This window comes from Larimichthys crocea, chromosome XI, assembly GCF_000972845.2.
Source record: "Larimichthys crocea isolate SSNF chromosome XI, L_crocea_2.0, whole genome shotgun sequence".
Classification (NCBI taxonomy): Eukaryota; Metazoa; Chordata; class Actinopteri; family Sciaenidae; genus Larimichthys; species Larimichthys crocea.
In genome coordinates, this window is record NC_040021.1 from 11209498 (window position 1) to 11237401 (window position 27904).

General features: G+C 39.2%; 2 protein-coding genes across 4 annotated transcripts; one reads left to right on the top strand and one right to left on the bottom strand.

The window, feature by feature from the left end:
* Positions 1–39: 39 nt before the first annotated feature.
* On the top strand, positions 40–8284 carry LOC104922447 (prospero homeobox protein 1-like). Its single transcript, XM_010735273.3, has 6 exons — positions 40–146; positions 295–425; positions 857–2240; positions 2571–2672; positions 3126–3320; positions 5846–8284. Exons 3-6 carry the CDS (start codon positions 858–860, stop codon positions 6011–6013), a joined length of 1848 nt encoding a protein of 615 aa, XP_010733575.3. The 5' UTR covers positions 40–146; positions 295–425; position 857; the 3' UTR covers positions 6014–8284.
* Positions 3117–27900, bottom strand: ylpm1 (YLP motif containing 1). Of its 3 annotated transcripts, XM_027284572.1 has the most exons (22): positions 26987–27899; positions 25148–25375; positions 23341–23529; positions 22652–23163; positions 19397–22069; positions 18931–19054; positions 18236–18380; positions 18048–18137; positions 17766–17946; positions 17627–17650; positions 17325–17515; positions 16983–17137; positions 16818–16880; positions 16503–16622; positions 16213–16389; positions 16042–16125; positions 15842–15925; positions 15690–15764; positions 10274–10325; positions 9541–9662; positions 9162–9346; positions 8540–8711 (listed from the first exon to the last, which is right to left on the bottom strand). In XM_027284572.1, the coding sequence occupies exons 1-21, from the start codon at positions 27548–27550 to the stop codon at positions 9200–9202; spliced, it is 6000 nt and encodes a 1999-aa protein (XP_027140373.1). In that variant the 5' UTR covers positions 27551–27899; the 3' UTR covers positions 8540–8711; positions 9162–9199. The 3 variants fall into 3 exon arrangements, with proteins under 3 accessions (XP_027140375.1, XP_027140373.1, XP_027140374.1); XM_027284573.1 differs by lacking the exon at positions 17627–17650 and having other exon boundaries at positions 26987–27898; XM_027284574.1 differs by lacking the exons at positions 8540–8711; positions 9162–9346; positions 9541–9662; positions 10274–10325 and adding an exon at positions 3117–3252 and having other exon boundaries at positions 26987–27900.
* Positions 27901–27904: the final 4 nt, after the last annotated feature.

Genomic DNA, 27904 nt, shown 5'->3' on the forward strand with positions numbered 1-27904 from the left:
CGGGACCAGATATAAATCATACTGAACAACATGAACTAGAAGCTGACACACATTATAAATAAGGCGAAATAAAAAGAGAATGTAAAACATTATAAGATAAAAACGTTGATTTAAAGATAACTGGACCGTACCATTACCTACATCAGGTAAGAATCAACACTTTTAAATATCAAATTAGTTTTAAATCACTACAAATTATAAAAATAAAATAAAAAACAGTTACAAATTGAATATTTATCATGTCTAAGTCATTGCAGTGGGTTCAAATTATGTATTTAGTGTTGTTATGTGCAGGTAGGGATGGGATAGGTCGATATAAGACCACGCCTCCTGGTTTCTTTGAACAAGTACAAATAATTGAGTCACTTCTCCTCCTGCAAGCTCCAGACCTGCAGCCTCCTCCGGTGCTTTACGACAGACAACAGGTGGGTGACATGTACCATGCTGTCTTATTATCTGTGTTTTTACTCTGTCATATCATCAAAGTAGACTGTGAGGTGTTTATCTTAACATTTAAATCCAAGTCTGACATGTTGAATATAGGGAAACTAAAAGTAGATGCAACTGAGAAACTTGGATACAGAAAATACTACTAATAATCTACTATTTCATATATATATATAATGATTTCATATTTTAAAGCTTTTTTTTTTCACTTGGATTAAATAAATAACCAGAGAGCTTTGTTTTATAATTTTATTGTTATTTGTTTGCAATTTAAGTCCATATTTGTGCGAAAAACAAGAACCAAGAATTCCAGGTAGCAATTAAATGTGCAATTTCTTACAATAATACATTATATATAATATTAATAATAATAAATAATAATAATTTTTATTTTTTCTGACCCAACAAGCATGAATCTAAGTGTCTGGGGCAAAGGTATGTATTCTTCCAGCAACATCTGCCTTGACGGCTGCACTACAGAGCACCTCTCCTCTTTTCAACTTGACGCCATGCCGACAAATTCAGACGTGTCCAATTCAGGTGTTTGTGTGACCTTACAACAAGACAGTGAGAACATAAAAATGCTACAAGAGAGTGCTTATTACAGCAGCAGTGGCGATGCCGGTTCAGTCTGCTCCGACCAGCTGGAGCTAAATCCATCCAGGGACGCAGGACATTTATCCGCAAGAAGGCATCCGTCGCCCGCATCCAGTTCTTGTGGTCTTCATGACTGGAGCTTAAACAGTGGCCATCAAGCAAAGCGTGCCAGAGTGGAAAATATCATAAAAGGTATGACCAGCTCTCCTGGCATGCACTGCATGGATGTGACAACAAATCAGCACAAGGAGTCAGACGGCATGCAGGGAAGTGAAATGATTCAAGAACTTCCTTCACATCAGGAAACAAGTGGCAAGATTCACAGCCAGGTGACAAGGAAACAGCTTGAGGGTCAGCATTTCAGACAGCTCAGAAGTTTTAACCATGTGGATGGAGTGGATGATACTACAGGTGGTAATAATGAAGAGATGCGTCCAACCTGGAACAATTCTCCTGACACATCTCCAAGGGATGCATGTACAGATTCATACGGCGAGTTTGAGAGCAGCTCGAGTAGGAAATATCAAGGATGGAAGAAGGTGAAGCTGATGAACTACTTCCAATCCAAACCTGAGAGAATAAAGCTAATGGCAGATGTTTTAAAGTACGAACTGTCCAGAGCTGTCAGCAGGAGTGTTGACGCCATTTTCAAGAGCATGCCACTTCTACAGACACCGCCAAATATTGAGGGGAATGTAAAGACTGATATGTCCCCTCAGCCACCAGTTTGCAGAGATAATACGTTAAGACTTTCATGTTGTGGGAATGCAGAGGTCCCAGATGTTCAAACTGAAGCTCTGTCTTTGGTCGTGCAAAAGCCTCAACTAGAAAGAGCCGAGAAGTTCATCCTCCAGTCTAGATCAAGAGCTCACCACCACCCCAAACCTCCAACCCCCTTCAGTTATGACTCCTCTCTGCATGAAGAACAGTTGTCAGAGAAGGATCACAACACCACCCGTCAACATGCCCTCAGATGCTTCCAAGACGGATGCTCTGAAGTTGGTCAAACAAAGTTTGAGATGTTTGACGCACATTGGAATTCGGTCAAAGCGAGATCGAAGGTCAACTCCAGATCTGTCAGAAGCCCACAGACTCGTACAGTGTCGGTGGATCCCATGATACTGCAAGGCCTGTGTCTCCCTCACGTCAAGATTGAGTCCGACAGCCTGGTGAAGAACAACCTGTACATGCTGAACGTATCCTTTACAAGTTTCTACACTGATGTAGTCGAATATTTGATATGTTTTTTGTGCCTTTAAGTCAGCAGTGATGAAAATGTCTGATATCTCTTTCCTTACTTTAGATACACTGATAATTCTGAGGTCAAAATAACAGGTGCGTGCTATAAAATGAGTCGCTTCATCAGTATCTTACAGAGTCCAACAAATACTTCACTTTCAAACTCTGAAGAAAAATGCAGACTCTCCGTTTGTCCTATGATTTCTTCTTTCCAGCGTCATTTACAAAGAAAGGTCAGTGGTTCTTATTTCTCGATTGTATTTTATCCTTAACACTGGTGCGTTCAGGAGGGTCTGACCACAAATCATCTGAAGAAAGCAAAGCTTATGTTCTTCTACACTCGCTACCCGAGCTCACTGGTACTGAAGATGTGTTTCCATGATGTGCAGGTAAGAAAATATTTACAATATTGTGCACCAGTACAATTATTCCACACATGATATGTGTTTTTGTGTAATTGAAATGGATAAAGTTGATTTTCTTTTTTTGCATTTAAGCTGATAAAATCTTCAGTCTCAGTCTGAAAATGCATTTTTTGAATGTGCTGCATGCAGATTAATCTAAACATTTATGCTTTATGCTTTAAAATCCATCTCTGTCAACATAGAATAAAAAATCACTTCCAGATAGTAGTTTTAATAGTTTTTAATAGCATTCTAATGAACAACTTTACATCACTAATGAATTTCTATAAAAGATAAAATATGTAAGAACGACAACACAGATGTGATAAAATACACTTTATTTTTTTATATGTACACAACATAAAACATGTTTGGCAGCTTCTTTCTCACATTCAGGTAAATTAATCACAGTATCGTCTCACTTACCTGTTTCTTCAGTTCACGCGCTGCATCACCTCTCAGCTCATCAAGTGGTTCAGTAACTTCAGGGAGTTTTACTACATCCAGATGGAGAAGTTTGCCCGACACGCTCTCATAGAAGGAGTGGCCGACGTGAGAGGTCTGACTGTGGGAAGAGAATCAGAACTGTTCAGAGCTCTCAACATGCACTACAATAAAGCCAATGATTTCCAGGTAACTGATACTACACACTATTAATGTTATTGATCTGAGTCATTTTACTGACGCGGCATTTTTTTTCCTGCATTTTATTTTTGATTCATTTTGATCATGTGCAGACCAGCACATGATTTACTTCTGTTGAATGCTCGCGTTATATTTCATATTTCTCAACTTGACTCAAAATAATTTTTAATCCGTCTGTAATTGGTATACAGTTTTTTTGTGTTTTTTATAAAAATCAATATTGGAGAGTTACAAGATGTGTTATATTTTGTATATTACATAATACACACATGTGATAGCAAACTAAGTTGCTTTAGTAATGTATGTCATTTACTGTAAGCACAGGTGGTGCATGTGTAAGCACATGTCTACTGTTGGTCATATACCTGTTATCCAAGATGATGCACAAACCATGGAAATTAATTTGGGTTAGTTGGGTAATATTAAAAAAATAAAAAATAAATAAATCACATTTAATTATTTTTTTTAAATTTGTCCAACAAACCAAATTTGTAAATTTAATCACGTCAAACTCAGAGAGTCAAAATCTATGACATTACACCAAACACTATTAGCATTCAGCGGCATAACTACTATAAACAAAATGTAACAAACACACATACAAAAACATGAATAAAAAAAGTACAATAGAAAAAACTTCTTGAGTTTAAAAAAAATCAGGTTGAGCCATGTGAAGAATTTTACTCTTTTAACCTTGAGATGAATCAAGTTTCATCCAGGTTCTAACAGTTAATCCACCATTATATTAATACTTTGTTCTTTAATAAGTGCATAAAGCCAGTAACAAGTTATTAAGGCCATGAGGTGAATCATTAACAGTGACAAACACAGAATGTCTATCCATAAGATACGTATAGGTATTAAAGGATTGTGACTGTTATTGTGCAAATTTATACTGCAATTAAATAGTGTTCATGCTCACCTGTCTGTATGCACATTGACCACAACTGGTTATGTGTATCTAATTTTAAACATACAGTAACATAGCTTCAACACTAATTCTACTAACTATATACGCCATAAGAATACAGCAGAGACGCGTATTCAGAGGACAGTGAGACTGAAGATGAGTTTCAGAAGACGTGACTGAACATTCAGACACTTTATATGATCTTAAATGAGGTTTAACTGCAATATGGATTTGATTAATTCTAAAATCATATTAAACACATGATTAATACATGTAAAACAGTTTTCTGACTATAATGTATGATTCATCCTGTTGTACTGTGGTGTTGGTGTCACAATGGGTATTTTGTGTTGTTTTTTTTTCTTTTGTGTTAACTATTAACCACAATTTTAGTTTTGGAGATAATATGTAGGGGGAAAAAAAACTTGATTTGTTGTCATAAGTTGTTACATGTTAAACATATTTACAGATAGATGATTTCTAACGAGGCAATTCTTTTACTCAGTGGCAGATGGGCTATGAAAATGTCAGCTCTCAGGGTCATTATTTTACTTTTTTTATTATGTATATGTGAATTAAAATCCATGCAGACCAATTTCAGAAGTTGGCCTGGATATGACTCATCATGTCATTTTATTACATTTAATTTTATTAAATGTGCATAAGGAAAACACTTAATGCACACTTTGGAAGTATTCACTTTCATACTGCTTAGTGTTAAAGTGATCGCTTTAAGTGTTTACACAGTGTCTTTGCTTTGTGTCAATAGAATTCAATTTAATTAAGTTTTTCATGATCATACATCATATTTTTCCCCCACTAGTTCTCAGCAGCATATAACAATTCTAAATGATACAACTCATTTATTATTAGTTAATTAAATTGGACCTGAATGATCGGCAAAAAAGTTGATTGACAGATTAATCAATAAAAAAAATGTGCAGGAATCATGTTAAAATATTTTTGATCAGGTTTAAAAAAATTGTGAAAGAAAAATGGAAATCATTTTGTAAAGATTTCAGGAAGGAAACAAAAAAATTCAAAAGCAACAAGTCCAAAACATAAAAGGTAGCTGTCGTAGTAGCACATTTTGTGTGCTAGGTTTAGTTTTTGTTTCCTGATGCGTTGTATAGACAATGAATCATTGAAGGGACAGGAGCCAAAAACAGAGAGTGGACTACACCAGAGTAAAGAGTTTTAAAATTGAATACTGGGTCCAGGATTTCTTCTGTGTTATTTTGATATCCTTCTTTTGATCACAGTTTGGTTAAAGAGATCGCACAACATGAACACACTCATCAGTCACTGTTTGTGTTCATGTGGGAGCAGGAGCTGAAATTAAATATGCCGTGTGACGTGTCAGATGGAGAAAACAGGCTGTCAAACATGTTTCCTTCCTCTTTTGTACTTGAAGGACAACGGACTGATTGTTGGCAACTCTTAACTAAGCTTTTAGTAGTTACTTACCTTCATTTGTTCGGTCTGATTCTTATTATTTTAAACATAATCCCAATCTACAACACTTCTCTTTCACATCAAAACACACACAGCGTTTGTGTGTGTAAAAAGTATTTAATGTCTTTAATGTTCTGTGGATTCACAGGTCCCTGACAGATTCCTGGAAGTCTCTGAGATTACACTCAGAGAATTTTACATCGCCATTTCAGTGGGCAAGGATCGTGATCCATCGTGGAAGAAAGCAATCTACAAGGTGATCTGTAAACTGGACGGTGACGTACCAGCCGAGTTCAAAAATCATCCCTCCGGATGAGAACCGAGGAGAAGACCGATAATGTCCCACAGTGGTTACTGTCACAATGTGGACTTGCTCATGCTTTTATTAGCACATTAGTTTATGTTCAATGAAGAGCATACTGTATTCCAAAATAGGTTCATGCCTGCACATCTCCAATCTCCATACATACGGCAGACTGATGGCTGAGTTGATCAAAGGCATCATGAGGTAGTTTGACACATGTATTTTGCTACATGAGCCATATTATATAGCAATAATACATATTTGAATGAGTGTGTAACAGTTTTGTCGGTGAAACGTCACAAACTGCAACACGTTTTTCTTTGATAAGCACAAAACACAGTCCACACCACATCGGAAAAAATGTTTAATATTCATTCATTCATTCTTAGTGAATGTACAGGATATATAAAATGCAAATTACATTCATTATGAAATTAGTCAAACATTACATGATGTCTGCTTCTTACAAACCAAAAATAGTGTCTGTCTCTCTCTCATACTTACCATGATGAGCTACTTATCCATCCACTGTCCAAATGATACACGGTAGCTGTCTGTCCACACATGATCTTCATCAGCGGTTGTGTGCGTTTGGTCTGAATTGATGATCCTCACTTTCTCTCCAGTTGTTGATAATTCAGATGTAAAATTTCTCACGGGTGAAAATTCTGGACCGTTTGCTTCACAAGTGCAAAGTTTAAAGTATAAAATATATTCCAAAAAGTGAACACATGCACTTACATTGTCATATTAACTGTGACATTTACACTCAGTGAGACTAAATTTAGTTCCTTTTAATACTTCTATGAAATGTGCACAAGGGCATCTGCAATGAACTCAGTTGGTTATGAAAATCTGCTACAAGACAGTGCAATATAATACTTCAATATGGTATATGAGTGAGAAGGGTCAGATTCTCGTACATGTTATTAAGTATGTTACTGTATATTTAAAAATGAACGCACTAAGCAGTCATTTTGTATAAACATTATTTTTACTTGTAGACTGTCCACACGTACTTTTTCCAAGTTTAAAAGGTGCAATGTGTAAAAATATAATTACTAAATTTATCAACAGAATGTGAAGAAATAGTGAATATGACTAGCTTAAATTCAACGTAAAACACAAAATAAAACTCACTAAGACTGCCTTGTTCAGTCCTTCCAGTGTTCCATCAATCAAACTCTCTTTAAATCCTTCATTAATAGTGTTGATGTCAAAACAAATAATAAAACTGCATTTTCTTGAATGGCCACTAGAGACTGGCTACATAATAAATCAATCTCAAACTTTACAGCAGAAATAAACATGTTTACAGCCTGGTACAAAAAACAGTTTTGGTCTTTATAGCTAATTTCACCGTTCATGACAACTGTACTGAGGGTGAATTTATATAGAACTCACCTGTTCAAATTATATTAAGGCTTAAAGTTGGGCATAATTAACAGTGTCGCTGCTTTGATTGACAGGTGGCGTATTCGACTAGGGCTCATTCAGCTCACAGATACAACGTCCATATTTAATTGATTGTTTATGGTTGTAATGGTTGACAGCTCCGAGCTAAATAAATAAATAAATTGCAGTTAGCAGCAGTTATAACTTGATATGTGATGTACTGCCCCCTATTGTTTTAAGAGTGTTAATTCAACAGGTGGAGATTAGTCTGAGTTCTTACACATCGCACCTTTAACTGATTTATTACGTGTAAACAAAAAAAGCACTTCATTTGCATTGTTATTTCTCATTTGAATTAATATTATGAATAATTGTCAGTAACAATAATGTAATATAATACAGTAATATGTAATATTTTTGTGTCTTGACTATGAATGTAAAAATGTGCTAAAACAACAAGATTAGAAGAATGTAATTCAAATGAGACAAAAAATAAAAGTACTACTCATTCAGTCATGAAAAACCAGTGTGAGCTCTGATTTGTCATTGAAGAAACTTTAACCACTTGAACAACAAAGTTCCCGTACTCTTGACTTGTCGTTTGATACTATAAATCTGGAAATGAAGAGTTCTTGACTACCCTTCTGACACTCAAACACATTCAAACCACAAGCTGAAACAAACAAACACATTTTCAAACTCTCAGTACTTTAATTTGCTGTCTTGTTCTTAAGTACAATTATCTTGTAATATTGTTTATTTCTGTAAGCTCTCTAAGCCAACACTGATGTGAGTAGACATTTTATATGTACATAAAATGCACTAAATTTAATGTTACTCTTTACTCGCCTAATACGACCATATACAGTGACACATCTGACTAAATGTCACAGTATTATACAATTATACAATAGTTCATCTGTGGTTTATAGCAAGCAAGTACACTTTGGGCTTCATCAACAAGAATCCCAAATGACAGCTCAAGAACGGCTCCACCAGTGCGTAATTTTATGAAACTTTTATTGTCTTTTATTGTCAAGTTTGCATGGACCAAGAAACTGTGCTACAGGTGTACAGTACAGAATACATGAAGAGTATAAAACAGCAAGAAACATGACTGAGTACAGGATACAGGTCCAGAAAAAAGAAGCACAGAGTCATAAACTACATATTTAATGGTGAGTGCCTGTTTAAAAAATAGAAAAAAGAAAAATCTTTACTGTATCCTGATCCAGTAACTAAGAATTTGATAACTATTGATGATGTCACCTCGATGAGTCTCACGTAAGCTTCAGTGTTTTCACATTCAGGACACCTGCGGGAAGAAAAAAATGATTGATAATGTGGCCAAAGACTTAGATTTGATTCAATCAAGTTAAACTTTAGAGAACTTAAATTAAAATGATTTTGATTTCCTTTTATACAGAATAAAGTACTGTTATAACTGTATTTGTATAATTTCAGAAGTCATTACAGGTGTTTTTCCATCAGTAAAATATACGCCCCAATCAAATAGTGAGACTACTTTTGAATTATTCACTTTTAATTACTGCGCTTACGCTTAGAAATGTAAGACAATTCTGTTTGAAGGAACGGCTCGCTGAACAATGAGGTACGAGATGGTTTAACAAAAGTTCTGCTCAAGTACATTTTAAATAGAGAACATGTGAATGTCTCAAACATGCCCTCATGATTTCACCAACCAACAGATATAACTACTCTTTTAAGCCTCCTAACAACGTTACAAAAACAGGAGTATACATACCTTTCAATGAAGGGAAAAAGGAACATAAGATTATCTTCTTAGAAATACTTGGTGCGGTTGAGAGCTTTTTGTGCCAGTTGGCCGCTCTCATCTGTTATTCTCTCCCAGTCGGTTTGACCCACGACAAAGCCGATAGCGCGCTTTCGATCTGCGTCCTTCTGCTCTTCAAGATCAGCCCATCGGACCTTAACGAAAAGGAGAGCCACCAGGACACGGTGTTATGACCAGGAAATGAACGAAGGAGGATAATTTGACGTTATCTAACATTCCATATACTCCAAACCCAGATTTCTACATTCAGTATTTTCTTGTTGCCTCGATGGCAAACAAACATGTTTTTGGCTGACAAACAGCTCTGTAGGGCAGCATGTCAATTTACCCTTTTCTTTCCTGGTTGAGACATGCGTGTGGCATAGTCGTCTGGCAGCTGAAGGTAGTCATCCAGGTCTGCCATGTCCTCACGTTTCCTCTTCCCACTGCTCCCCAGACCGTCCAACTTGTCTATATAAATGAAAGATTGCTGTTCAGGTCAGCTCTGGCGTCTCATAAAAACTTTAATTTCATCCTAACGTTCGTCCTGGCTGTTTTCATCCCAATGTGCAACAGACTCCGCCAAAATCAACTTTAACCTGAGTATCCTGACATACTGCTGGACACTCTGGTACTCTAGTTGTACTGTCGCAGACAGGAAGGACCTGCAGCAGACAGATGAGGCTGGCAATAAGCTGAGAAACAGCTTCTTCCCAAGAGCCTTTGACAGGTTGCTTAGTGTATCTATTTCTATCTATTTGTACATGAAAAGCCAGCTTCAATTCTTTGATCCTTTGATGGAGAAGAATATATGCAGACATGTTTTCTTCAGATAAAAACAAAAATGGGCTTTAATGTGCGTGTTAAATATGAAGCATCTGTCAATCCTAACATGGATAGTTGAGGCTGTTGTCACGCAGTGTGCACAGAAACAGAGGTTTAAAGAACGGTGACAGTCATCGCTGTGATGGGATCATCTCTCCTTGTAAACCTCACATACATAATCAAACATAAAACAGCATGATAGATCAAACTGGCGAATTCAATCATAATAAAACAGCCCAACAAAAAGAAACACCTACCGAGTTTTGCCTCAGACGTGTCCATCTCCCATTTGCTTTTTGGAATGTAGCCCTACATTATATAAAGAAACATTGCAATGGTTAAACATTTTGGTGACGGGGATGAGAGGGGGAGAGAGAGAGGGAGAAAGCAGGGGTTGGCTGAAAAGAGAGAAGACGAGTTCATCAGTAGTTGAAACAACAACGACAACTGAAGGATGAGACTGCATGGAGACTTGTCTAGTTGAGACATATAATGCAACAGTGGCATGCAAATATTTTGATCTTGTGTTCAGACTTTGTTACTAGCTACGTGCAAAATAAAAATATCTAACATAACAGCTGTCTTTTGCTTTAGAGCACACACAGTCAGCGTCAAAGGGCTTTTCTAGAAATAAAAATAGTTGTAGAGAAAACTGAAATCAGAAGATAAAAAGCAGTTCAATATCTAATCGTATAGTTTGTACCCATGTGAGCTAATAATCGTGTAACCAACATATCTCACATTACAAAAATCAGTTACTCTGTGGTACTTATTCTCACGACGTTTAAACAAATACTGCGTTAACTAAACATGAAAACACTCAGTGTGTGTTTTTCTGACAGCATCATTTTAAGCTGAACAATCCTCAGCTGCCGATTTATACTGATGTTATTTGGCTGGCAAATAGCAGCAACGGCAAATAGTTGATAGTCCGATATCAGCACAAACCCTAATTAAAAAAAAAAAAAAGAAAAAAAAAAGGCATGACGATATTATTTTGACACATTTACTAATTTATTTTTAAGATGGCCTAACTGAAGCCAAATTGAACTGAGATCATATTTATTTAAAAAAAGATAATTTCTTCTTTCTAAAACTATGAGACGAAACCTGCCAGAACTTTTACCCCAAATAATAATACAAGACTAAAGAGCAATTAATGAAATAAAATGATAGTTGCAGCCTCTGTCAAAATGATTTAACAATGTTACAAATTTGTTATTGACAGTTTCTGTCCCTACACATCTCATGTTTTTTCTCTTAACTGTGTATTCTTTAATACTTTTCCAGCATAAAAAAAGATGCTAGTGATTCCTCAGTTCAGAACAGCTGTCTTAATATAACAATTTCCTTCTGCTATCTAAAAGTCCGTTCACAGACGAGATGACCGTGACCGTGGGTGAAACTTGCTTTGAACAGATTTGAGGTCTAGATAAAGTTTATGGCAAACAACTCCAGTAGTTTGATTTGATTGTTGTAGAATGGGGCAAAGTTTTAAGGAAAAGGGCATCACAGAGTATTGCCATTTAATTTCACATAAGATATTTATTCTAAAATAAATTTACTTTTGTTTATTTGTAATTTTTGACATTATTTTGTTGTTATGCTGTTTTTTAAAAAAAAAAAAACCTTTTTATTTTTGAGCACAAAATAAAATGACATATCATTATTCTTCCTGATTAGACTTCTGCTCAGATTTAAGATGGGCGGAGCTTTGCTGGGACAGTCATAGTAATGTTGATCCACCCAGTCCTGACAGGAAGTTTAATCAGGAAAAAAAACATCTGTTCATTATGTAAGAGCTCTATTGATGTTGATGTTTTTATTCGGTACAGTGAAGGTTAACACTGTCATGACTTTTGTTTTCTTTTGTCTTTGTAACAATGTTCAGTGTGTACAACTGAATATGCCACTCTTGAACATGAAAGATAAAAGTCTGCTCAGGTTTGAGTCCAGAATTTAACGTACAAGCCGAAACTTGATTATTACAGTTGAAGAAAGGAGGCAACTTGTTGCTTTACAAGACAACAGACTACAGGGTCTGTTGGAATTATTAAAAAAATGATCATACACATAGAAGACACATTGCCTCAGATTTAAAACAAAGTATTGGATTTATGGATATCCTGCATGTACTGCCAGTGCTGCTGCATGCTCCGTCTACACAATGTGCAATAAAGCCACACAGTGCGCTCCTGTTCAACACTACAACACCGTTAGATATGGTCACATGTGCAACAGACAATATCGAACCACATCCAAGTGTGATGCAGTTTGTAGTAAGATGGTGCAGCAGCGCCTTCGTTTTAAGAAAGACATTTTAAAAGTTTTTTAATACACAATAATTATTCAATTAAACACAATTCCTTAGGTGCTATTACAAGTTTTTTTGAGTTAATGTAAATAAGCTGGAAAATAGTGGCTTGAACAATGTAGTGTTACTTCTCATCAGGAAGATTTGGTTGACAAAGTATTGTTTTGCAGTGTGCTACATTGTGGTACGGTATATTCCATGATTTTTTCCCTCCAAAGGGTGCGAGGCATTAGCAGCATACAGATAGATTACTTGCATTTAGTTAGATGTCTGTCCAACATTCTTTTGTTGTAAATGTTTCTTGATTTCATCAACAATAGTTTATCGAAGACGTCAAGAACGATTTAGAACAAAAGAAGAAATCAAAACTTTCATAATCGTGATGGTTTTGTAGGTATTATTGTAATTATTTTTATTTAAATTGACATCAAGCTGTCGGTAATCACCTGGCAGACATCAAAGTCTCACCCAGCATGACTCAAGTGCACGGGTTTACATTTTTATTCATATGCCCTTGAAATAATGATTTTCTTTTTCTGGATGTCTTAAACAGAGTTCACATCTTGAACCATTTCAGTCACTACTTCAAAACATTTGTGCAAAGCATATTTTCATCCGAAGCAGTTTGTAGAATTTAATTTGTTACAGCCTCTACGTGAAGGAGAAACTATGGTCCCTATCTAAAGCAGTATTTAGTTTCTCTGTTCAGGGCTAAAAGGCTCTTTCTAAGATAACAAAATAATCCTTATTTTCAGGTGACACTAATGAGAACATAGTTTTGTATTTTATATTCCATTCCGACCGGTTTTTGTAAATAAAGCCTCCTAAATCTTACACACTGGACCTTTAAACATTTAGATGATGGATCCTCAAAGGTATAGACTCAACGGTGTAGTGATTACAGTATCAAACAATATTTGAACCAATAACCAACAATAAAGTTAGTATGGTTCACTGCCTATTCCTCTTACACTTTGTTTTTCTTGAGTATACCTACGAGAATGCGCTTAATTCTACCTCTTAGGAGTGTATTAAAAAATATATATGTCTAGAAAAATTCTCAGTTTTGTTTACAAACACTACAGTCACGTTTAAGTCAGCAAAGAAAGTGGGCATGTAAATAATAAGACATACAATAAACAGACATTGCAGAGTATGATCAATCAATGATCTACAAATAAAAAGCAATTTCTTGTTACAAGAACATCTAGATATAATGCTGGTACTGTATTATATGAACAGACTCATGGTGTCATGAGGCACTATTTGAACCTTAAGGAGATGAATCGCTGACATTTCTAAACACTAATGTAAACTAGAAAGAGCAAAAACATGTTAAAGATATAAAATAAATAAACTTTGGTAGTGGTTTTATACTGCATTGGCAGCTTGTTGAAAGCTTTTCTGCCACAAATGTGTTTTCTCGTGTTTGCGTTATCCTAAAGTAAATAAAATAAATTATAATATATATGACTACCAGATCAGGGGCATCCCTCTCTACATTCAAAAAACTCTCCTCTTCTTCTCGTAGCACTGCCAACAGCTGAACTGTCACTTGATTTTGTGCGGGTCGTACTTATTGCTGCACTGATATGTCGTTGTCAAGCTGAACCTTGATTTTTTTCCTTTTTTTGTTAAGTCACTTTGCTAAATGACTAAATGTAATAATACAATAAAATACAATTTTCATGCATGAAGCTTTTTCATGATGCTAAAGTACATCAATAAGTTCTATGAAATAAAATCAATTAACACCAACAACAGTATTTTAAAATGTATAAATATTTCATATATTTGGTTGTTTGTTGAACCACACATTTATAAGCTTTAAAATTGTTTAAAAAATGTATTATGAACAATTTTATAGAGAAACAGTTTGTTATCGGTTATTGTAAATGCATGCAGAACTTCAAGTTTCACTGTTTGTTAGGGCTGGATAGGCAAATGTTTTATAATGTTGTGTGGTGAATCCATTCATACTATTTACATATTGAGTTTGCACTTTGAAGGACATTAAACTGGGGAGTCTGAGGTGTACTGATGACGCCTGCAGTTTAATTAATAAGACCGCTTCAATAACATCTGTCTAGAAAACAAAATGTGAGGCAGTCTGTTTAAAACATTTATCAGGGTTCTCAAGAAACACAAATGACACTATGAGAGTGAACCCAGACAATACAAAAAAAAGACCTAAAGCTCAGGGAAGTTCCCTGTAGCTTCATTACTACGAACGACCCCTTTTATATCATCATCACATTATTCTAGAAATATTAATTATAGGCACTTTAAGGTCAAGCAAATTTGTTGTTAAAATGTTTCCTATCGTTTCTACTGTTTCTTTAAAACCTCTAATAAAAAATATTATTTGACTGATGATGATATTGATGATGACTGAAAGACATTGTGCCTAGCAGTCTAGTTTGGTGTCAAGCTGTGTGCAGTCCAAATGGAGACAATTCCCCTGATGGTGATACGCTTTAAAAAGGTTTCATCAGTCATCCATCACTCTGATTTATCAACAATGGTACAGGTCATTTAACATTTTAACTTTCACCAGAATACTTGTATTTTATCCGCTTTGGAAAAATTCTAAATTTCAGCCATGAAAACACGGTGTCTGATTATAATTGCTTCTGTAAGATGTTTTCATTCATCAAAAGCAATATTTACCTCATCTTTGTAAAATGTATTTATTTATGTTGAACTTTGAACAACTTTGAACACATGGGAACGTTTTGCACAACGTTTTAAAAACAGATTAGACCAACATGTTTTCAACATTGCCATGATGTTTTTTTCTTATTATTTTTTATTATTATTATTTAGTTTTTAAATTGCATTGTATTTTGATATATTGGCACCTTACTGTGGAAAAAAATATGAACATAGCAGAATGGTCCAGTCCCATTCACAATGATGCAGTCTCTGATCGTGATACTTTAGCAATTACATAAATTTTAAAATTTGATGTGGAGATGAAAATTATTTCAAATCTACCAAACAATGAAATATGAGTCGATGTTAAAAAAACAAACTAAGACTGTATTTTGACTGTATTGTATTTTTCCTGTTCTGCTCTAGTCTTCTTTGTAACATGATAATCACAAAATAAACATATAACTACATAAAACTGCTAAGGGAGACAAATGACAACAACTAAATATTGCTATAACTTTTCATGAATTTGACTAATTTTGTTTTCTTTTAAGTTCTTTTAAAACTTACCTGGTCAGTAAAAAAAATAAAAATAAAACATGATTAAACGACTAATGGTTGATAATAAATTTCTGGATAAACTATATGTGATGAAATGATTCTGAAAACTATGTAGCTATATATTTAAGATTTTTTTGTCCTACCAGATCACCCTCTTCTTCCTCCTCCCTCTTGGGTTCCTTGGGCTCATCATCGGGATTGAAATCTTCCATTTCAACCTAAAAACGAATGCACACGTTAGATTAGCTCAGTTACTGATAAAGTATTATGAGGACTCTGATGTTGAGGACCACACCTCCTCTATAGCAGCATCCTGAAGCAGGGACCGCACATCCAAGCGCACCATATGACGTGGCGAAGGTTCCCAGTTGTTGGACATCTGTGTGCAGAATACTCTATTAGGTTAGGTGAAGAACTTTATGATGCATGTATGAGATTTAGATAACTTAACTTTTATTAAAGACGTGCCTGAATGAGCTAACTGATGTTACAGACCTTCATTATATCCTTAAGCGTACGTCCATGGACATTTCTCTTTGCACAGGTCTGGGTGTCTGCAGTGATTTCAGCCAGGTACACCTTGAAAAATGAAAAACAAAAACTTTAGCAGAACACCAACCGGAGGAAAACATTTTTTCTGAACACACCTTTCTAAACACAACTCACCTCAAAACCTTTTGTTTTGGCTGCACTCCAGAACTGATCAAAATGTTTAACTCTGTCATTAACGGTGTCTAAAATGATGAAGGGGAAAAAGCCATCGTCCAGAGTTTTCTTAAATGTTTTAAGCATGCTGCTCCGGTAGGTATCCTCCATCTCTGGCTCATACTCGTACTCGAGAACCTGCAAGGCAGATTATTTTAACATACTGTATCTGTCAGTTGATGATGCTCACTAATGCTTTGATTTCCAACTGCATGCTTTAGCACCACTTTGTTACTTTGTTACAGACTCACCTTGGTTTTGACCCTTTTCCCTGTGTCTGGATCTTTCTCAACTTTCTCAACCTCCGTCATGAAATAGTCGTCCAACACAAGAACTCTTGGGGGTGCACCGCCACAGTCGACTTCCTTATCCTTAATAATGTCAACAATATTTAAAAGCAATGTTCAGAAAGGTAATAATGCATATTGATGTCAAAAAGATATTTTGGGGAAGGACATATAAACATAAAAGGCTCTGACATTGTATTGTTGTTGTATATCGTTGGTAAAGTTTAGCTACATTTCATTAAAATAACGTCACACAATAATTTGCTGGTCTGTACTCACCCGTATGAGCTTTGCAACATGGCTTTTTCCACTTCCTGGTAACCCTCTCATTATGATGACAATCTGTTACAATATATCACTTAAATAAGTACTCAATATTATACAACTAACAATGTGATATTGCTAGATCTCAAAATAACAAAATATTGCAGCTGTAATCAGTACCCTTTCAGGCCGAGATAATCTGCCAGGTGGTTTGAGGATATCGTCGATATTCTTGATTTCAGGCTTCCTCTCGACTCGTGGGGGTGGCTGAGGTGGAGGTGGGAGGGGTGGTGCCGTGGGAGGCCCTCTGTCATCTGGATAACTTCTTCTCTCCACTGTATGATATTATTTACAATTAAAAGTATTTCTCCAAACGGCATTTCACCCCATTTATACATTTACTTGTGCCACAAAGATCGCTTTAATTAAGAAATACACCTAAAGGTGAAGAGTGTCAGTGAAATTCTATCAAATACAAGTATGTGAACACACCTCTGTTAACAGATGTGTAATTAAACATACCGTAAGGTGAGGAGCTGTGGCCGTAACGCTCAGGCCCACTGCGGTCGAGTCCAGTGCGCTCGTATGGAGGTCTATCATAGCCTGGCCTTCCATAATGTTCATCTCGATCACGACTGCCGCTTCGCTCCTTCTCTCGAAGATCTCGGTCTCTGTCCCTGTATCCTGAGCGTAAATGAGGTGCCAGTGGAGATCTACACAGAGGAGCGATTATTAAGTTTTATTTTGTCAACAGAATTTCTTGTTTCAAACTGGCACACACTGATGACTAATCACAATGTATGACACAATGTGATATAGTGTACCTTTCTTCAACCATGGACTGTGTGCTTGATTAAAAAACAGACAAATAGAAAGGAATATTACATATGTTGGGAGGCAGAGCACTTCCCCATAGTTTGAAGAAACAAAAAGGGAATCAGAGAAACTGAGGAAGCATGTTACCTCTCATCCCTCTCTCTTGGGGGATAGCGCTCCCTTTCGAATCTTTCTCGTTCGTATTCAGGTGGAAGCTTTTCTCTGTATAATTCCCTCTCTCTACTGTACTCCCGACGGTCCATGTAAGGGTCCAATCGTCTTTCATAATATGGGTCTCTGCTGTAAGGATCTCTGGGACCAAGCGGTTCTAGGAAAATTAAAGAGTTCATCAATAAACAATGATTAGGAAACTTGCAAAAGAAAGCCGATTTGAGCAGAGAAAGATGCATTTACAAGACTGAAACTCACCTTTTTCATAGCCCCTGTCTGATGGCATTGGATCAGGCCTCAAAATTATTCTCTCCCCATAAGAGATCCGCTCAACTGTGGCTCCAGGCTCTGAAACATTCAGTGTTAATGTCACCAACAAAGTCATGAAACTTAACCTGTTTCATCTGTTAAAAGAGTCAAACTGTGTTCATTTTTGCAGCTCATACCATGCCCATGTCCATAATCCACAGTCTTTGGAATCACTGTAGAGGTGGGTATAGCGGAAAGCGATGACTGGTAATCTGTGGTAGAAGGCTTGGTATCCCAAGACACAGACTCAGGTACAGTTGTCTGTGCAGCTGCATTCATGCCCTAAGGATGACAGATTTGATATGATATAGATCTCACAGCAAAGTAAAAATATAACTAAAACTGAATTCCTTAAAACTAACTATGGCTTTTCTTTCTTCCTCTGTGTCAAGTGTACAGCTACTCCTCTGCCTCTCTTAGCAATAATGGTACATGTAATGATGTAGTTTATTTACTGTGCTCGATGTAATGCTCGAAAGCACAGTTCTGCACTAAATAGTTGTGGTGTTGTTTTTTAGTGCAAATCACTGTCTTTGCTGCCGAACTGCATCATAACCATACGCCTGCTGTAGTAATTACATGTTTCAACTTGACTTAAAGTAGATTTTTCCATCAATAAAAGTGACATTATGGGAACTGTCTGTCATGCAGTGCACTAGTGCAAGGGCCAAGGTCCATGCCCCAGAAATCACAAGAAAAGACAGCTCCAGCTGTTCTTTCCACAACTGAATATACATTTTATTTATCAAATGTCACCCTATTTTGAACTAACCTCAATTAACCAACAAACAGGGCGACTAATCTTACTAAATCATTACCAAATATAAATTACCTTCAGAACATTCCTGACTTCTGGTGGGATCTCCAAACCAAGAAGACCAGCAGGAAGTTCAGGCAGGATGTCAGTAGGTGGAGGCTGCGGTTCAGTAGCAGGTGTTTTCCCCTCCTGTAATTCCCTGGAGACCCAAAAGAATGGAAGTCAACTTCCCCAAAAACCTGACCAAAAAGATGTACTATAACTAAAATTGTTAAGTGACAGTGCTGTACCTAAAATAAAGTGCCTTCTTACTGCAGTGTCCAAAGGAAGGTCAAGCAAAGTTGGCATTTTGACATTTTTGTCACATTTAAGCAACCCAAAAACTGTTGGGTGTCTGTTTGGGTGGCCAATATTTTTTTTAAAATTGGCAAATAATACCAACACTGCAATCTGCATGGCTTAGTTCCAGTGGAGCTAAGCCAGAATGTAATTAGCATATATAACCTAGCATATAACGTAAAAATCAAAGTCTAAAAATTACCTTATAAGTTTAAGCTCTTGAGCAGCTTTCAAGATGATCTCATGCTGACGTTGGGAGAGGGCAAGTAGATTTGCCCCACCTTGTGGTGCTGGATCAACTGAGCTCTCTGGTAAGTTTGTGACAGGTGCAACAGAAGGTAAAGGTGGAGGTCTATCCATAGGGGGCTCATCCTTGTGCTCTTCATAGCGACCTCTGCGATCCTCGTAGTCTGCAGGATACCCTCTCTCCGGTAGTGGAGGAAGTCTTGAAGGCCTATCCCATTCTGATGAGGGTGGTGGTGGTGGATATGGTGACTCTTCCTGTCGGTACGGGGGCTCATTCCTGTATTCACGGATTCTAAGTTCTCCTCTACCCCTGTCATGCTCATCATATGGATATGGGTGACCTCTTTCTCCTTCTCTTTCTCTTTCTTCTAGCCAATGGCGATCTCTGTAGGGCTCTGGTGGTGGCATGCGGGGGGGATAGTCCCTCTCAGGAGGAGCATGCTCTCTGTCCCTGTCCCATTCAGACTCATAGTATTTGGCCTCATGCCGATAGTCATCAGGGGGATATTCCTGCGGTGGCCGCCAGCGGTACCCATCTTCCCCATGACCATAATCCTCAACATAACCCTCGCTATATCCCTCTTCGTATTCCTCATGTGTTGGACCTGGTCGCCACATGCCTCTAGCCATTCCTCGACCCATAGGTCTTCTTCTCATTCCCCCCGCATCCATGTTTTCATGTGGAGGCAGAGGAGGACCTCTGCCATGTGGTGGCTGCCACCCCAGTTCTCTCTCCCTTCCTTCATCATACAATGGTTCCTCCATGGGATCCATTATTTCGTGAGGTGGTGGTGGTGGCACGCGACGCCTGCCCCTTCCGACATCAGGATGGCTATGAATGTCATGTCCATGGTACATGGGGTGCCTTGCTGGATCTATTTCAGTATCATCAGTGTCTATTTCATGACCTAATGGCTCATGATCCATTGGCCCATGCCCTGGGTGTGGGGGACGTCCACGTCCTTGGTGCATGAAAGCAGGATGACCACGTGGGGGACGACCACGGCCAGGTGGAAATGGGGGTCTCATGCCTCTCATTGGAGGTCTCCTTTCTCCCCAGTAAGGGTCCCCTTCCTCTGAGTACTCTGCTGACTCAACTTCTTCCCAGTGTCTGTCCATTGGTTCTCCTCTTCCCATGGGAGGTGGTCCTCCTCTTCCCATAGGGTGTGGTCCTCCTCTTCCCATGGGGGGTGGACCTCCTCTGCCCATTGGCGGTCCCCCTCTTCCCATAGGTGGACCTCCTCTTCCCATAGGGGGACCTCCTCTTGCCATAGGAGGGCCTCCTCTTCCCATAGGGGGACCTCCTCTTCCCATAGGGGGACCTCCTCTAACCATTGGTGGTCCCCCTCTACCCAAAGGTGGTCCCCCTCTACCCATAGGCATACCTCCTCTTCCCATGGGAGGACCACCTCTGCCCATCGGGTGCCCTCCTCTCATCATTGGGTGCCCTCCTCTTCCCATAGGGGGTCCTCCCATTGACTCTTCATAATAATCATCCTCTGTTTGGAAGTGATGTTCCTCTGGCATCCACATTTCTTCAGGGGGCACCTCAGATTCCCCACCACCATACTCCTCGTATGAAGGATCCTGCCAGTGATATTCTTCCTGCTGTTCTGGCATTCCCATATCCTCTTCAGGCAAGTAGTCATAAGACATTTCTCCCATCTTCTCCCCAGGCGGTAAAGTGTTTGGTCCCCTCTGCCCACGTCCTCGTCCATGCACTTGAACAGGCCCTGGGGGTTGGCCTCGTCCCCTACCTGGGGAAGGCCTTGGAGGATCTGGTCTTGACTGCACTTGGCCAGAGGCTTGTGGGTCCTGTTGGATTCCAGGGGGCTTTGTAACCTGTGGGGGCTTGTTGTTTGTCAATGGTTCATCTGGTTTGACAGGATTTTGTGTAGTAGTATTTTTTGATGCTACAGTAGATGGAGCAGTTACATTAGGCTTGCTGTCAGCAGGTTTGGGTTTTTCTTTATTGTTTGACACATTAGTGTCATCAGGTTCTTCAGTCGTGTTTGTTTTTATTGTCTGTGGAATGGGGTCATTTTGGACAAAAAAGCCCTCAGTTCCAAGCAAGTTGTCATCTGTCATGTCATCAGCATTGGCCTTATCTGGTTTTGAGTCACTTTTTTCTTTTTCAGACTGCACAGCTGTTTTTCCTGGAGTCTTAGAATCCATACTGTCAGGCTGTTTAGTGGCTGGTTCGGCCTTAAGTTGGAGACCTTGCTGTTGCATTTGCTGGGGCACAGGTGGGCGTTCAAAACGAGGAGGGGGGCCAGGGGGGCCAGGGTGCCTTGGAGGCTGTTCAAACCTAGGCGGCTGCCCAAATCGAGGTTGATCAAATCTGAGTGGACCATCAAAGCGCTGCCGTGGTTGGTCAAACCTGGGTGGACCATCAAAACGATGTCGTGGTTGGTCAAACCGAGGGGGCCCATCAAAGCGCTGCTGTGGTTTCTCAAATCGAGGGGGGCCATCAAAGCGTTGCTGTGGTTGGTCAAACTTTGGGGGACCATCAAAGCGTTGCTGTGGTTGGTCAAATCTCGGGGGACCATCAAAGCGTTGCTGTGGTTGGTCAAACCTCGGGGGACCATCAAAGCGCTGCTGTGGTTGGTCAAATCTAGGGTTGTTTCCACTGGGACAACAGAAAATGTAAGGAAACATTATTTTTAAGATATGCTTTGTTTTTGTTGTGTAGTTCGTTTAAAGCCAAACATTAGCTTTTACATTATGTTGGTGAAGATTATCTTGCTGACAAAAAGTGTCAATCATGCAAAATCCAATAGAAAAGTCCAATTGGCACTTTGCACCACTCTATACATATTCATTGTAAGCATGCATGAGGTACTGTAAATTGTAACTTCAAAGAATCCAAACACTCTCCAAACACTGATTTATGACATTGTCCAGTGTAACATTTCTTAATTGGACAACACCTCTCACCCCCTACATGACACTGTGGGGTCTCGGAGCAGCTCCTTCAGCAGCAGACTGTTACACCCACGGTGTTCGTTTATGTTCTACCTTAGTACTTGTTTTGTAAATCTGCACATTCTACTTTAGTATTTTTTGTAAATATGTACACTTACTGTACTGTTTCCCTCCTTGATTCTATTTTTCGCTGCTGTTAACAAGTGAATTTCCCTGTTGTGGGATAAATAAAGTATTATCTAATCTAATCTAATTAAAAATGTAATTCACAACAATCCATACTGACCGTGGACCTCTAATGCCGTTGAAGCTTGGTGGCTGAACGGAGGGGGGAACTGGGGGTCTGACTATGCCAGCAGGGCCACTGCCTCTCGCAGGGGGACCAGCAGGTGGTTCTGAATGTGGTCCAAAGCCAGTGGGCCTTGGACCTTGAGATCTGGGACCAACAGCAACAGGTGAGGGCTGAATACCCGGTTTTACTGATTGCTGCTGGATTTGTATGTCTTGTCCAGGGTAGTGGCCATACTGTCCCACCATCCCACTACTATACTGGCTTGAGGCAAATGGCACCATGGCAGTAAGAGTGGCCACTCTTTCTTGAAGGTGGGCATTGGTGGCGTTCATCTGCTCCTGCCACTGCTTCCACTGGTGTTCATAGTCTTGCAGCTGGTCTTTGTGGGGATAGGTCTGGAACTGCTCACGCCACAGGGCGAAGGAGCGATCCCAGTCTTGGAATAAAGGCATGAACTGCTGCTGTTGCATTTCATAGTGCCTCAGCTGCATTTCAGGAGACATTGACTGCAACAAAGGAAATTAAGGGAAGTATTAGTTTAAGTATTATCATATATATTACATTTAGTTCCACAAAACATACAATGCTTTCTTTTCACCTTTAATTTTATGTACAAGTCATCTTAAGACCATGGAATATAACCAGCCAGATCGTACCTGTCAAATAAACTACCATTTACCTACCTGTAGGTTTGTAGGTTGCTGAATCAATTGTTGGTATTGTTCCAGGATCTGCTGAAGTTTCTCATGGTGCTGCATGAGAGCCTGGTATTGTAAGCCTGCTCTCTGCTGCTGCACCTGTTGCCACTGCGCTGCTGCAGCCTGTAGCTGTTGGAGGCGGACAGCCTCCTCTGGGTCTTGCGGGATCTCAGGCTGTAAAAAAAATGCAAAATTTTTATCAAAGCATATCTTAGTAACTCACATAGTATTATTTTTGACATCACTGAGGGGAGTTTATAATGGAATGAATGACAGGCAGGGAAAAACTGATGATTCAACCATTTAGTGTGTAAGCTTGGTCCAACAGGTCTGGGTATCAAACCTCAATACTTTTTGAGTAGACACTATGCTTGTAGATTGTTGACACACACCAATGCATTTCAAACATTTTGGCTTACTTTGTAAATAACTTTCTAGGTAAAAGGTTTCAATCAGAAAAAACAAGGTGTCTAACTATTTGGTACAGATCCCAAAACTCATATTGGCATGATACTGAAGAAGTTTCAAATGATTCCCAGTCCTATAGACATAAAAGAGGAGGGTAAAAACCTGAATACAAGTGCATTACTTTCACTGGGCATCTGGCACAATTAAAATCAACGGGGATAGTGGATGACAGATCAGTGAATGTGTTTGAATTTGATGAATTTCACACATTCATGACCTGACAGTTACCACAAAAATTGGGGTTAAATATCTGTTGACATGATGATGATGATGATAATGATGAAGATGATGATGGGACAGTGGGCGGAGGGACTTACTGTGTCTGTATATGTAGGAGATTTTCCTACATTATCCCTCTGCAAATTCATGCAAAGAATACAAACAATGTTTACATGCACTAATAATCTATGGTATACTCAGTTTAAAACTGGATTTGGTGTGTTCCTAAAGGCTGCTAAATGAAGCACTTGCAAATACCAAAAAAGCAAGCAGTTCCTATTTCCAATAATCTAAAAGCCGTATCTGCTGATACATGGCCAATGGTGGTATACTGATTGTTTTTTGTTTTGTTACAGCTGGTGTAGCAGTATAAAAAATCTAATACTTCAAATAACCCCCTTTAACAAAATGCTTACAACTTTCTTGAAATTCAAATGAAGTACATAATGTTATATTAAGTTATATTTTTACAAGTTCTGTTCATGACTGCTGATCCGGCTGGTAGTGAGTGAACCAAATCAAACTTATGCATTTTACCAGCAGTGATGCTAATTTTGTGCCCTGCCTTTGAGTGCACACCAATTTTTGAATACACAAGCAGTATACTGCATACTTGTACAAAATAATAAATGGGGCTTATTTTTGTTGGTATATCTCAAACTGAGCATTTTTGTTTGCTTCCTTGCTTTTTATTGAGATTATGAGAGCAGAAGAACAAAGTCTTGATTTGATAAGCTCAAACTGCTGCACAAGGCTTTTTATAAAAACTTAAAATTTCCTGCATGCGTGTCATATTAAAAGCCCTCTACGGTTTCCTGTCCATCTCTTAATAATGCTTTCATTGTGAAACATTTGCATGAACGTGTTGTGTAAAACACGCAACTCCACTCTTATTCACAGCTCTCAATATCTTCCAGTCTGACTGGCACCTCAACTCCTCGTCAAACCACTACTGTTGCCAGCATTACTGTTTTGCATCTAATCATAATATCCGGCTACACAACGGGAGTTACTGACTTTGAGGGAAATTAACATCTCACCAACTTTTTAGACCTTTTAGATACACCTCTAATACACACTTCTGTAAGACAACAGGAATACTTACCCTTGCGTCCTCAGGAGGTGGAGGTGGTGCTGGGGGTTCCTCTTTTGGAGGGGGTGGAGGAGGTATGCCTTTCGGTGGGTCTGATGGAGGAGGAGGAGGAGGAACTGACTGGCCCACAGCTGTTGGCGGCAGGGGACCATCGCCCTCTTTCTGATTCTGTTTGGCTCGCTCTTGCTTTAACTTCTGTAGGTTTTGAAGATGTTGTTTGTACCAAAGTTGCTGTTGCTCCTGGTGGAAACAATTACAATGACATCTGTCAGACAGACAAACTTCTTGACATTTGCACCCCGACACAGAACACATACTGAAAACGTAGTTGTGCCGAGAAATGCTCTTCTCACTTTCAAACTGCAAATGGGAATCTTGCTTTACTTGTATTACCTGTGACACAACAAAATAAACAACAGAGGACGATATGGAACTATTGATGTTTCTGCACATCTGTATCTCTGACTGTCCATATGTATGACTAAATTCTAGACAGCATCGTCTGGTTTCTTGCACAACTAACAGGACCAACAAAATTTCTTGTGTGAAGGCCAGGAATATACATTTTTTTTTCTCCAAACGACTACATTCAGGCACTTTCATTCATCATTATCTGCTCTTTGATTTCAAAATCAACTGCTGACAGAGTGCAATACCACTGCCAACATCAAGCAAGTGTACTTCACAAAGCTAATCTCTAAAGGCCAATCTGACCTCTTGCACGATGTCTCTTTATCTTCCTGACTTCTCCTTTCTGTCTCTTCGCCTCCGCCATTAGCCTTGTCCATAGAAGTTACTGAGCCTGGCTACATTGCCTGCCCGTTGGGCTACGGTTCTGACACGACACTAGCACCGCTCTCTGTCAACAGAAACAACGGCTACGAGAAACTAAAACTTTACTGTCCATCAGGAAACTCTGTAAATCACAGAGTTGAGGCAAAGCAGCCTGACGGCAAACTAGAAAACATTTTTTCCAGGAAATAAGTTTTACCAAAATCAAGTACTTACGCACTTCTTCCGACCTGCAGACTAAAGTTATTATATAAAAATTAGGATTATACTGGGGTGCCGATGTTTTAACTCATATAGAGAGTGTGTGTGTGTGTGTGTGTGTCCTGTATTTTGCATGTCTCGTCCACTTCCCTTATTTGGCATGTGTTTACTGAGGCTGGCAGGGAGAGATAATTATAAAAATAGTACAAGGACAAGAGACACAGGTTAAGGGAAGTATCATTTGGATAGGAAACATAATGCTTATTATTGAGCAGAAAACCAAAAAAAGGATGTTATGATATTAACTGTATCAGTGGGGAGATGTCTGAGACAGCCCATTTTTAAAAAAAAATGTTAGAGCTCCTCAGGGAGCCTTTTCTCTGTAACCCCTTTTTGTGTGTTGCACTGTTAAACGCTCCTTCTTGTACAAGAATAATAAATCCATAATAAACTCTGATACTTTAAATCCAGTCTTTCGTATTCAAGAGTTTTTCTTTAAAACAGTTACATAGTTCAAGAACAGGTGAACGGGATGCAGAGCAGGACAGTGACAGTGTAACATCGACACGATAGTGAGGCTGTCGTGTTAAAGGTAGAAAAGTTGCATGTTGTTGTGAACAAACCTGATCGATATTTAACAACTTGCACACACCAGCTGTTAGCAATACTTAAAAAAAAAGTCCTGATACCTGAGACATCCCTACTTCCCACCAACACCACCGGTTGTGTGTTTTGAAGTTCTGGTTCCTCTAAATACAAACTTTCACACTAGTACATCAGTAAAAATGTTGACTACAGTTTTCTGTCTGTAAAGTTTTGTGCAGACAAATCAAAAATGATTAAAGATGATGTGATTACCTGCAAAGGTAGGGATGTGTCGTTTTCTGTCGTGGACAGCTGTTTCTTGTTGGCCTCTTGTTTGGGGGCAGCATTGTTCTCCAGGGGCTTTAATGACGGGGGCTCCGGAGGGGGAGGCACCGGCTGGGAGTCGTTGGGTTTCGGTTGCGGTGGAGGCGGAGGAGGATGTGATGGGTGACCCTGCTGAGGAGGGGGACCTCTCGTCGGTTGTCCGGGAGTCTCCTCTTGATTATAGTACGACTGAACTCCGCTTTCTGAATGTCCCGGTCCCTCCGGATGCCACGGTGTCCCCGAGTGCACACCCGAGTGTCCGGCACCGTACGCGTTGGCAGTGTTGCCGTGGTGTAACACAGACTGGAGCTGCTTCTGGTGCAGCATCTGCAGCTGCTGCATCTGTTGGAGGTGTTGCTCCTGGAGGCTGGAGAACAGCGAGCCGCTGGACGGGGCCTCGAATCCGCCGAACCCCGCCGCCTGGCCGGCGTGGGCGCCACCAGGCTTACGGGGACCAGACCCTCCATAGTTTTGCGGCTGGGGTCCACCAAAGTTTCCCCAGGAGGGGTACATTGTTAAAAAAAAGCCGAGGCCGTGTGCACGGCCTTTGTGCTCACATACAGCCGGAGAGGCTAACGAAGCTAACCGCTAACACTGACCTACCTGATGATCGATAGCCGGGCCTACTGCTTCATCTCCCGGCCAGTCCAGGCCGCGCTAGACTGAGACTACGGAGAACACACATGTGGCGAAAACAGCTGGCAGGCAGTGAAATAAATGTGTGTGTGTTTATCCGTGGGGAAATATGTTACAATAACGTTCAGAAACAGTCACTGAGAGACTGTTGCTACAGTGCGAGACACACACACTGATGACGGAAACACGTCACGTGGTCAGCGGTTACCGCTTCCGGTTGCGCTCACAGAT